This window comes from Pempheris klunzingeri, chromosome 6, assembly GCF_042242105.1.
Source record: "Pempheris klunzingeri isolate RE-2024b chromosome 6, fPemKlu1.hap1, whole genome shotgun sequence".
Taxonomy (NCBI): domain Eukaryota; kingdom Metazoa; phylum Chordata; class Actinopteri; order Acropomatiformes; family Pempheridae; genus Pempheris; species Pempheris klunzingeri.
Window position 1 is genome coordinate 23,105,962 of NC_092017.1, and position 12,741 is coordinate 23,118,702.

Consider the following 12,741-nt stretch of genomic DNA (forward strand, 5'->3'; position numbering starts at 1 on the left):
ATTTATCTATATATTTTTTCAATTTAAAGGAGTATAAAAATACACACAGACAAGTGATAATAGCATTGTAGAAAATATAAAAAGAAACTGACATATATCTTATATTATCTGGCTGTTGAGACTCAAGAACCGATTTAAAGTTGCATGTTTTTCAGGTTCACCATGTTAGCATGCTTATGTTATCAATTAACACGGAACACAAGTAAAGCTAAAGCTGACAGGAGTTTCTTCAGCTTTGCAGGCAAAAACCAAAGCAATGGACACATTAAAATTTTGATCTGATGATGGTTAAATGATGGCGATGAAAACCCTCATGTTGTCCACTTGACTTCACTGTTTTGTGAATGAAACATGCACATGTTTTTCCTCTCAAGCGTGTTCTTTGTTGTCAACATGTTGTTCAACAATGCATTGCCTCATAAAATGTGGCAAAAGCAATTTACAAAGCTGGAACACAGTAAGTAGACAGAAAGGCCCATTATTATTTCTGAAACACGGCCTTCCCCTCACGTTGAATGTTTCTCACGTGGCATTCATACATGTACAGTAATTCCTTCCACTTGACAGTTGAGTTCTGACTTGAGGACATGAATTTTTTTGCTATTAGTAAGAAACAAATGAGAAAAAGCTTTGATGCTTCCTTAGACAGAGAGAATGTTTCTCCTGTAGATTTCTTCATCACTAATTATTTGGTTCAAACATGAAAAAAGCATCAGGACTGTATAGAATTTGTGTTAGATTCATGTTTCTGTGCTTCAGATCTTCTCCTCCAGACCGGAGCAACGTTTATTTACTACCTGGCCATCAACTCTTAAATCCCCTGTTTGTAGAATGATTGGCAGACAGGAGTGATTGGGGCCATTTGAATTATGCATTTGAAAAGTAGATGTTGCTGGCATCTACTCAAAGCATTCTTCTGTGACATGTGCAGAGCATACAGACAGGGAGGCTTCTCCACGCAGTGACCAATGTGTTTTGCAGACAGTCTTGAACCTCATCCACCACATCATAGAAGCACTCTTGGCTGTATCTGTTTATTTTTGCGCCTCTTCAGGTCCTGTGTAAACGTCACTCTTGTCTGTTAAGAATAGACCAGATGGATGCTCATCGATGAGGTATTAAAGCAAATGTTCATTTATGAGCGAAGGCTGACGTACTTTGCAAATCGACACGTTTAAAGGGTCTTTTGTTTCGGTGTAGCTTTCAATAAAACAGCAAAGAATAACTTCATCTGGAAACAAGAAGAAACATTGTAGTTACATGTTTTCAGGAGAACTTGAGACCACAAATTTGGGCAACCGCAAGGAGCTTTACAATGAAAATGTATAGCAAAGAGCCAAAAGATGCAAATGTTGACTGCCTGCAGACAGATCGTCTGACAATCAGGATTTAAACCCCTGATGGCACCACTTCAATAAAACCTTCAAAACAACTGAGAATGGGAGTGTTTTGAGAACGCAGACATTTTCTATTATGTTAACAGACTGTGAATGTAGCTGAAAAGTTACATATTTGGGGCTGGGAGGTTTAATTGGCTTTTTTCCTCTGTATGTTATAGCATAGTGTGTGCAACATGGACACAATCAAGACCCCTAATCAAAAACTGACAGTGTGGTTACCTCATACAAAAATCATTTATCATTCTGACACTCTATCATGAGATATAGAGCACTGAAAAAAAATGACCTGCCACTCATAAACTCCCTGGCTACCTCTCTCAAACTTGTACTTTTGTATGAATGGACTGCTCGGTGTACAGTGGAGAGCTGTTTGTGGTGTCTGTATGGGCTTGTGGAGGTTGCGGGGTTGTAGAGGAGGGAGAGTAGCGAAAATCAAAGCATCAGGAAGGGCATGGGGTTGAGTGTGCTGTGTGTACTTAGCCCACAGCCATCCACACTGCAGGACACCATGGAACATGTGATGAGGATGATCACCCCCAATACCCACCCCTGCCCACACCACATCCCACCCCACTCGCCCGCAAACTGTCCTTTTGACCCAGATCTCCCACACCTTCTCCCAGCAACCCCCTCATCTCCTCTCCTTCTCCCTTTTTTTTCTCTCCCTTTCTCTCTTCTTGCCACATCAGTTGGATCCCGTTCCGGCCTCCAGCCACGAGCCCCGACAGGCCGCGCTGCAAACAGAGCCTCGAGTTAATGTAATGAGCCAAAGAATGCCACCTCTCAGGTCTGAAATCTGAAGTGTTAAGTGACCAAAGAAAACACAGCGGTGGAGTGTATGTGTGCACGTGTATGCACGGTATAGGGCCTGTGGATGCATACTCATACCTGATAAATACAGAACAGAGGTAAAGAAAACAAGTTAAAAGCAAGAGGAAGTAGAGAAGAGGAAGAACACAAGGGATAGATAACAAAAATCTTAAAAGATAAAGATGCCTTAATTTGCACATTTTGCTAATGCATGTACATGCACCATGTATAAATATAAAAATGCATGTTTTAACAGGAATGTCGCCTATTGACTCTCAGATAAAAAAAAAAAGGGGGGAAAAAAAGACTAGTCATGACACTACATGTTATTTCCATCTCAGCCCTTTTCCAGTTAAATGTACCACTGTTGAATTTAAATGGAAAAGAAGATGAAAGGAGAGATGATAGATATGTGGCGAGTAATGCTGGAAGAGAAGATGAAGATGAATATTTGATGTCCACAGGTGCTGCTTTGACATTTACGGTCGATTCCTTTTCCATTTCTTTGTCCTTGTCAGTATCAGGTTGCGACAGAATACCTGCATGTTGTGTGTTGTGTGTCGTGGTCTATATCCAATTTGTAGATGTATTTTATCACATCACATCATATAATTATAGTTTAGATTACGTCTGCAGTTTTAGCTCATGAGTGTTACAGACTTGAATTACTTAAGTTAGGAGAAACCTCAAACGTGAGTCTGTCATGTTCACAATCAGTGATCTTGACATCAGCATTTCTGTTCTCATTAACCTTTTTAAGGTCACTATTCTACCTCCTGTGTCATCCCACTACATTAGCAGAGCTTGAGGTCAAAGGTCACCTCAGAGGCATCAGCCAGAGGTTGGGGCTACCTCTGCAGTCTGTTTAAACTCTCCTAGTTCACATATATATAGACACTGAGTTAAGTAAAAAGCAGTGATTAAGACTCTGGCTAAAAATAATGAAGGGAATTCCATACCAATTTCCCAAAGTAAGTCAACAACCAATCACAAACAAGCATAGACAGATGAAAAGAGGAAGACAAGATAGATTAGGCTCGGACCTCAGAGCTGGATTGCACCAAAAGGGGCTGCAACATAATATCAGGAAGACATTTTTATGTGTTGGTTAAAAAAGAGGGAAAACTTCCATCTGGATTTTACGAGTAAATCACCAAACCACTTCTTTTTTTTTTTTTTTTCATTATCCAGGTGTTGTTTAGCAACTTCAAGATGAACTGTGGCTTTAATTGTTATATATACAAACAGGATCTCTGCAGTTAAGACCCAGAGTGTCCAGAATCAGCCTTTCAGAGGGAGCATGAGGGTGATATAACAAAACATATGAAGAGATAACATTTGAGGCCAGCTAATAAGTATCAGTTGGAGGGAGAGGTCCCAATTATCTCAAAATAGCATCCATAGATCTTGTATATGGTAGAAAAGTTGAGAGAGAGAGAGAGAGAGAAAGAAAAAGAGACATTTACCCACTGCTGTATTTGCTAACACTGAATAAACCACCCGCTGATATGCTGTCACAGATGTGTCCTGACCTGAGCTAAGCCTCTATGGATAAATAAAGATAAAGACATTCAAGTTATTATGAATGGCTAGATTAAACAGAGACGTGGAGAGGTGTGGCTTTTCACCTCTGTGGGGAATTTCTCACATCATGGTTAGGAAGAAAAGTAAGCCAAACGAAGGGCCAATCGTGCCGGCTATAGGACAGCATGCACCCCACTGGACTTGGTATTGCATCCCTGAGATGGCCCAAAGCCAAGCATATGATTAGAACAAAATGACATGCAGTCATCAGAAAATCTGCAGATCAGAGTGCAGTCAGAGCATATGGGACTGGTATGAGGGAAAACACACAGCAGGGGAATTAAGAAGGGCAGGGAATCAAGTTAAATTTTCTTGACACAAATCCGACAAAAAAAAACTGTGCGACATCTGGACTTGTTTCAGTTCAGGAAACAAGGGAATCCGTTTTGGGAACAAGTGGAATTGTCTCACAGCATCTATTGTTTTAAGACAAATGAAGTTTGAGTGCCAACGCTGAGAGCGAACTGCTTTTATTGATCTATTTAGGCAGCTGGACAGTGAAGTGAAGCAAGTCCGGATACAGCCTCTGGAAGCTTGGTACCAAGAATTAGCAGTGACATCTCTGGTCTTTTTATTTATTATGATTTTTGGCTTTAGTTTTAAGATTTGTTGTCATTAGCTCTAGGGGAAAGAGAAATGTCGTTCGTTATTCAATCTCAGAGCTAAAATATCTTGAAACAGATCTAACGTTGGAGAGAATAAAATTACTGTGTAAATTTATACGTCTTTTGTTGTCCTTCCTTAAAGCCAGCCGCTAACTTGGTCAGAAGTTACAACTTACACAGTGTCATAAGCTGCCAGCAAACATAGTGATCAGTGTAAAACTCCACTGGGAATAAATAGGGGTTGTAATCCCATGAAATATGACCTGACAGTCATATCCCCTTGTTTTAGACTCATTTATCTTCTTAAAAGGAAAAAAGAGGGAGTCAAATTGGTCCTTGTCATCAAGTACAAAAGTTACTCAACAAGGAGTCCTTTTAGTGCTATTCCCAGCACTGCCACTGCTGATAAAAACTGCCCCCGCTGTTACCACACTAAGTGAGGCGGAACGATGGGGTTAAGATAATGCCAAAGAATAAAAAGCATAACAAACAATCACAACAAGGAAGATATTTCTTTGCCACATACTAAAGAAATGGAAAATACTTTTCAGCACGTGAACTTTCACCCCAAGGATGTGTTAGGACTGGACTTCAGTAAATCTCTGACCTCCAGCTCACCTAAAAATGCAAAACACGTCATTTGAAGCATCGGCATTGTTATTATTAAGCATGGAGGGAGGGGGAGGATGAGAGGGAGGGAGGGAGAGGGAAATTGTGGGCAGTATATCTGGTAGATTTATGTTTACTTGTTCTAGTAGGCGTTTGACCTGCACATGAGGGCACACAATGGCCCCTCTTAGTCTAGCTGATGTAAGGAAACCCAAGACTTTTAATTTGTAGGTTCCCTAAACTGCTGTTGATCATCAGGAAAAGTGATGTGGCCACGTAGAGGTGATGGCCTGAACTCTTAAGTGATTTTAAGGTGGTCTAACTGCTGTTTTGAACTTTGGAAAATGTAAAAAAAAGCCTCTTGTATATCTAATGGGAGCAAACAGAGATTTCTCACTGGATGAACATCTGTAAGAAGATCATGGCAGGCTGTGTAAAGTTTACTAGTTTCAAGTGTGGACAATAATCCAGGAGAAGCAGAGCTGTCAATCAGGCTCAGTCACTTCTTCACTGCTCTTTGGGGGATGTCTCATTGTCTCGCTGGTGTGACTCTACTGCACTCTAGTGGACATAAAATGTTAATGAGATTACAGTCTTGTGAGGAATAAATCAGTGCAGTTTATGTTGCCAGATTTTTATCAGATAATTGTACTTTAGGCCTGCACTTGTTTCAATGATCCTCATATCTGGACAGTTTGTCTTGAGATGGCCTGATAGTTTAGCCCCTGCAGGCAGAATATATCCTCCATTTCTTACATTAACATGCTCTCATGACTGAGGTATGTTGATTGTATAAGGTAGCCTATTTGAAATTTAAGATTTCTCAGAATATTAAACTTTCAACAACTAGGACTTAAAGCATTTGTGTCAGCTCATTGTTGTCCACACAAATGTCTTATAATCTTATAGCTTCTTTGTGCTTTATAGCTGTACAGTGGCCTGACAGAGATTATTAGCAATTTGTCATTATCTGGATTTTGTTGTGATTTAAAAAAAAAGGGTTTTCGTTCAAGATATCAAAACAATCAAACTGAACATGACCCCCACGCTGCCCCCTTAGGATGACTGTGGGTCAAGAAGGGAACTTTACTTTATGAAATACTGGGACAGCAACGGTCGAGGACAAGGAGACATATTATTTTACATCATATTTGATTTTTAAAATCTGCGTAACTGGAATAAATTAAAGTTTATAGTTTAACAGTGACATCTGGAGGCTCTTTGTGCTACAGCTGAAGTACGACGACAGCACCAAGTCATTAAAGTTGAAACACTGTAATATGCAGCATTTCTCTCCACAGCCTTAAATTGCACATTGGGAATTTTACATCTATGAGTTTATACCGTCCAAGCAGTTTAGAAAAATACTGTAAAGTAGAAATTACTACAGGATATGCAACCAAAGAGGAGATAAAAATCATTAATTCTCCGCACATTGACAAAATCTCATGAAAACCACAGGAAGCAGTAGAATCATATTATTATTACAATAATAATATAATATTGTTATTATTATCATTACAGAGACTGCTCCTTTACTGAAACATCTTTACGACAGTCGTCACGACACTTCTTAGTCGCTTTACGACTATTTTGGAGGCTGATTCAAAATGGAGTAGAGCTCAGAGTAACGACCCCACCAGAGTACAGTTCCGCAGCTTTACCCTCGTTCTTTTTCTCAGGTTGTTGTTTCTCGTTAGGAAATTAGAAGCCGCTGAAAAAAATGACAGAAGAAAAGAAGTCGGGCTCTCTGGGTTTCTTCTCCAGCTACGACGATTTGAGCGACAGCAGCGATGGCAGCGACTCGGACGAGGAGGGAGAAGGTCTGAAGAAGACGCCGGGGACAGATGCTGCTCAGTCCTCCCAGCAAGGCACCAAACGGGCGGCCGGCGGAGCTCCTTTACCCCGGCCCGACGAGCTGTTCGGCTCCGTGTCCAAGCCAGCTTTCCTCTACAACCCTCTGAATAAGCAGATAGACTGGGAGAGTCTGACGGTCAAAGCCCCTGAGGAGGTAAAGACCCCAGGTAGATAGCGATGTGTGCACCTAGCTAATGCTAGTGGACTCCGATAGAGCAGCCTACAACAGACACCCCCTTCAGTCAGGTTATATTGTTATAGGAGCGTGTGTTTATGCTGCTGCTCTTGTTTTTGCCCACTCCGTTTAAATCAGTGAGAGTGAGTTAAATAAGTAAAAACACCCCTCTGTAATAATTCAATACAGTTCAGCAGCATCACGGATTAAACACGTCCTCCAGTTGGATCTACGTCTCAATACAAAACTGAACACTATAACCTTCTTGAAGTTAGGATTATTATTATATAAGATTATTATTATTATTATTATTGCACGGTTGTTGTATTGGAGTACCGTGGATGTATAGTTTTGGCTGGGTGTACCCAATAAGTAGGCAGATGAGTGTTAGATACCATCAACCTGTGTTCACATGTTAACAGTCCACCTCAGCAGACTGATTCAGACATCTGCTCAAAGGAGATTCACTCTTGTAATCTTGTTAAGCATGTTGGTAAATGCCACTGTAGTTAACTTCCTCCTCTTTAACAGTTGCCAGTGCAATATAATCCAGAATAATTTATATGCTGTCAGTCACTATTTGCAGTCATGTGGTGAGCGCCGGGGGATGGATTGGTTGACAAACCGTTCAAATAGATTTCCTGCAGTTTTCTTCTCTAATTATTTGTCAGTAGGGCTACGATTCACAAATCTTTTCAATTTGAATCGGTTGATTATTATTTTTACCGCTTTGATTAAGTGATTCATTCAGTAGTCTATAAAAACTCGGTATCATTCTGTTTCCAGAACTTGAGATGCCAACTTCAAATTAGAGCTGAAACAATTGGTCGATTAGTTGATCATCAAAAAATTAATCGGCAACTAGTTTGAATGCCAAAAAAAAATAGTTCCAGCTTGTCTTTGTTTTATGTAAATTGACCGTCTTTGGTTTTTGCACTGTTGACCGAACACAACAAGACATTCTGAGAGACATTTGATAGACCAAACAAATAATCGATTAATCGAGAAAGTAATCGGCAGATTTACAGATTATGAAAACTGTCATTATTTGCAGCCCTGGTTTCGAATTGCATGTGGTGTCTTGCAAACGGTCTTAAACCAAAATATATTCAGTTTACACAACACATAAAATGGAGAAAAGCAGCAAAGCTTCACATCCGAGAAGCTAAAACCAACAACTGCAGGTTGATATTGATTGATTGATTGACTATCATAATTGTTTCAGCAGTATCTAGCAGATTAGCACAGTCTGCTAGTCAGTGTGAGTAATGTGTGATACTTATTTCAGGCTTATTTGTGTTAACTATATTATATAAGACTATTATTTAGGAAGTGGATGAAAGTTTAGCAAACATTTCCTTTGTTGCTTTGATTAAGCCACTTTTCAACATCCTGCTCGTCTCTGTTTCTTGAAGCCTGCCAGAGAGTTTAAGCCATGGAAGACAAACGCTGTACCCCCTCCTGAGAGCTACACTACAGAGCCAGAGAAGAAGAAGGGGCCTCCCCCGGGCATGGACATGGCTATAAAGTGGTCCAATGTGTACGAGGACAATGGGGAAGATGCACCGCAGCCATTCACCGGCAAAGCCCAGTTCTTACCCTCAGAGGAGCAACCTCCTGACTCAGGTTAGTGCTTCAGTGCAGTGACAGAGGAGTATTATCTGCCCTCTTGTCAGTATGAACAAATCGATGAAACTATCACTGCCGTTCGCGTCAATCTCGCCATATTTATAGAACCAGCTCTTTGAAAGAGCATGTTTAGAGTGCATGCTGCAATTGTAGAGGAAATGTGCCAGATGGTGCATCTATTTACGTACCTTTATGTCTCAGACAGTGTTAGGTGCCAGTCCGATTAAATTTTGAGGTGCATTTTAACATGAACCAACTGAAAATATCAGTACACAAAACCTAACATGCTACATCAATAAAGATTGTGATTTTGAAGTGGTACAGTATCGCGCAAACGTTTTAGGCAGGTGTGAAGAAATGCCTTCATAGTGTGGCCCCCACAGAGCCCTGATCTCCACATCATCCAGTCTGTCTGGGATTACAAGAAGAGACAGAAGGATCTGAGGCGGCCTGCAACCACAGAATAACTGTGTTTGCTTCACCAAGACGTTTGGAACAACGTACCTGCCGAGCTCCTTCAAAAACTCTGTGCAGGTGTTCCTAGAAGAATTGATGCTGTTTTGAAGGCAAAGGGTGGTCACACCAACCATTGGTTTAGATTTTTCTTCCGTTTGCTCATTTTGCATTTTGTAAATCAACAGAAAGAAACAATTACATTTTAGAATTTTACTTCACAGCATTTCTTCACACCTGCCTAAGGCTTTTCCACAGTATTGTACATGTATCACCTTCGTCAACTAAAGCCCCAAAAAAATGATCTGTGCGCTTGAAGTTTGTGATAAGCGAGTAGACTGAGTGGATCCAGGACAGCGTCACTGGTATCCAAAGGAGATCTTTCCTCCCGACTTTGTAGAAAGTGGATGTTGGGAGCCACAAAATTACCAAACGAGCAGAAGCTAAGAAAACTAGACTTGCATTTGCTTGCGCTTTCTGCTTTGCACCTACACGGAAATCGAGCCTGTTGTCATGCTAGAATAACATACTGTTGAGTCATTTAAAAAAAAAAAAATCATCATTTTCCACTCTCCCACCAACCCCTTCCATCAAAATTCCCAAACCAACCATCACCACTGCCTCTCCTCCCCTCTCACGATCAGATGAGGAAACGGAGAAGGAAGACATGTCTGCCAAGAAACGTCGAGTGGAGACGTTCCAGCAGAAGGAGAAGAGGAAGAGGGACATGGGACAAGCTACCTCTGACAAGAATTTCGTAGAGGAAGAGAAAAGGATCCTCAGGCAGAAGGTTGAGTGAGGTCTAAACAGGCTACAACAAGGAATCTCTTCCTAATTTAAATATGTTTATGCCAGCCCAGAACATTCTCAGATATTGGCACTGTGGTCAAGTCAGTGGTATGCTGCAAACACAAACAGGCATTTTACCTGTATGCTGACATAATTTGCAATATTATAATATTTATTTTGTTTTCAAATGACTGTCAGCACAAGTAAGAGTACTCTATGACAGTCCCGCTACCAAATTTTTCAGCATGAAAGTAATTCCCTACAGACAGTTTTCCAAAGCTAAAGGAAAATTCAGGTGCTTTACAGTTAGGGTTGTATTTGAATAGTTTTGGCATCATCCCTCTTTCACAGTATTCACACACACGCTCTTTTCTAAAGACACAGGGACGGACGGGGGATATAACAAGACACTGTTTTGCAACTGGGCTTTACTGCTGGGCATTACCAAACAAGTGATTAGACATCTCCTTCACTTTACATCCAAACGTGCAGTTTAGACATCAAGGTGAAATGAGACTTGTTAAACCCGCCTGGTTCATCTTCTTTGTGTCCCTGAGTCTTTGAAAAGAAGTTGGTGAGTGGGATTGAAAAAACCAAACCCACGTTAAACGTATTTAACTTTAAACAAGGGACACATTGAATATAAAGTGTGTGTAGTTGGCTTTGCCTCCTGTTTGTTTTAATTTAGTGAATTAAAATAACAGTGACGTGTGGCTGTGGTGGTATATTTGTTCCGTGTTTGTCTTGTATTATATGAATTATCTAATCACCACTGAGAAACAACTATGTTTGTGTTGTGTTAAGACTTATAATAATGTGATGAAAATGGCTGTAAATCTGTTAAAATTACATTTTAAAAAGTTGCTTGTTCTTCCTGCTTACGGGCACTAGATGTCGCCCTTAAGCCGCGCTAGAAAACGCTCCCCTCTGGTTTGTAGTGAGGCCTGCTACACTTTGAGTGTGTGAACATTGAGGGGCGCCCAAATTACACCCAGAGTACGTGTTCATACTGTTTGTTAGGGAGGGAGTTCTGACCTTCGATATGGAAGTTTGTCTCATCTCAGTTCTCTTGAGATACTCTGCATGCAGACTGTTTGCTCAGTCTCGTGTGCCTTGTATTACACTTGGCATCTGTGTGACATAAAACTTCTTGCATGTTTAGTATCAGATGTTAGGAACATTGCACTGTTTTAATGACCTTATGTGTCAGCAAATCTGCACATTTAGTGTAAAAGGTTGTATACAGATACTTTTATAGTTTTGTTTTTAGTGTTCTACCATTCATCATAAACCAATTAGGCAATAAAAGGTATTTTCCTGGAGGAAGCTGTTCTGTCCGTCATTTGTTTTGAATTATTTACAGCGCAAGTTCAGAGAGGGCTGCAGAAAATTCACTATCAACAACCATCACTGGAAAACACTATCACTAACACTCTCTGTGTGCTGTACGGTGTCCTTGAGTGCCTTGAAAGGCGCCTATAAATAAAATGTATTATTATTATGAAAACAAAGCCTTAAAAATGTCCTAAATCGTAATTAATCAAGGCCAAGTAATGGATCTAAATTCATTCTTTCGACCACTGGAGCAAATATAATGGCTTTCCAAGCACTGAAAAAAAGAAAAGTTTCCACTTTGCAACAGCTTAGTGATCAGAGGAATTCCTGGCCTATCTGTCATTGTGGGTTGACATGAAATAGTGGTAAATATGCCTCTGATAAAATTCCAGCCTCCAGGTATGTGCCTGGCCTTGTCTGAAATACGTACCTGGTCCTGCACAACCACAGCAGCAGCAGACTGATTTTTATCAGCCATATTTACGAACAAATAACTCACTCCGTGCTGACTGTGTGAGCAACGACCAGCGAGGCCGCATCCATCAGTGTTACTCATCTTGCTGTCGGCCTTGTAGCTGGAAAGTTCCCAGAAAAAAGATGTTTTGCTATTTTCTATTCTAAGAAACATGTGGAAAACCTACATTCCAGCTTAGTTTTTGTTTTTTTTTTCTGTGGTGTGGAATTGTTACTCTCTTTTATATGATATCTGCCGCGCTCTTGGACTGTAGCCTCTTTGTGTTATAGAGATCATGTTACCGGAGGAAAGCATTTTTCATCCGTCTGGATGCCACACATGGCTGACCTCTTCGTTTAATAAAAGAGAACATCTTGGTCTTATGTTCCACTTGGTGCCGTCAGATCACCAGACACTAAAAATACATTTCACCTCAACAAAATTCTGTCTAAATAAGATTATAATGTTTACACTCTCCGGTCACTGGGAGGATCTTGTGAATTATCAGCTAAGTTGCAAGAGGTTTCCAATAAGCTCAGGACCGTTTCCTGGTCCGGTCAGGGCTTTGAAAAGTGTCCGTCACAATAACCGTTCATCACTTGTGACACATTTACTGGAAGGTCAAGACCTCGTGATGGCCGTTGAGTATTCAGGGACCTTTACTGAGCTGGCTGCCTACAGCTGCTGCTACTGACTTATGACATTTTCACACAGTCAGCACAATCTTGCAGCTTGTATGTAAATTTAGTTCTGGCTGTTTGATGCTGCAGTGGGACCCACAGCCAAGTGTGAGAGGAAAACTTTTCTCCTGCTTTTTCTTTTATAGAAATATTTATCAAGACTAAGATATGCTAACATGCTGATGATTAGCAAGTAACATTCACCCAGTTCATTGTCGTAGATTGACCTGCTAGCGTGCTGTAGCACAAAGTAGAGCGGAAGCTGAGGGGAATGTCATTAATTTGCAGGTTTTGTCATAAAGTACTGGGCAAATTGAAGTTTTGACCTGATGATGGCAGTAGATGACATCACCAAAGTCAG

At 40.6% G+C, this 12,741-nt stretch overlaps 1 protein-coding gene across 1 annotated transcript; it reads left to right on the plus strand.

Annotated features, from left to right (window-relative positions):
* Nucleotides 1–6,618: 6,618 nt before the first annotated feature.
* Nucleotides 6,619–11,233, plus strand: c6h1orf52 (chromosome 6 C1orf52 homolog). The gene is made up of 3 exons (XM_070832261.1): nucleotides 6,619–7,019; nucleotides 8,456–8,666; nucleotides 9,767–11,233. Exons 1-3 carry the CDS (start codon nucleotides 6,732–6,734, stop codon nucleotides 9,919–9,921), a joined length of 654 nt encoding a protein of 217 aa, XP_070688362.1. The 5' UTR covers nucleotides 6,619–6,731; the 3' UTR covers nucleotides 9,922–11,233.
* The last annotated feature ends 1,508 nt before the right edge of the window (nucleotides 11,234–12,741 follow it).

Excerpts from the sequence above, each read along its gene's own strand:
- c6h1orf52 (XM_070832261.1), top strand. The coding sequence starts at position 6,732 with ATGACAGAAGAAAAGAAGTCGGGCTCTCTGGGTTTCTTCTCCAGCTAC. Across the intron at positions 7,020-8,455 it reads CGGTCAAAGCCCCTGAGGAG|CCTGCCAGAGAGTTTAAGCC; the intron begins GTAAAGACCCCA and ends TGTTTCTTGAAG. Across the intron at positions 8,667-9,766 it reads GGAGCAACCTCCTGACTCAG|ATGAGGAAACGGAGAAGGAA; the intron begins GTTAGTGCTTCA and ends TCTCACGATCAG.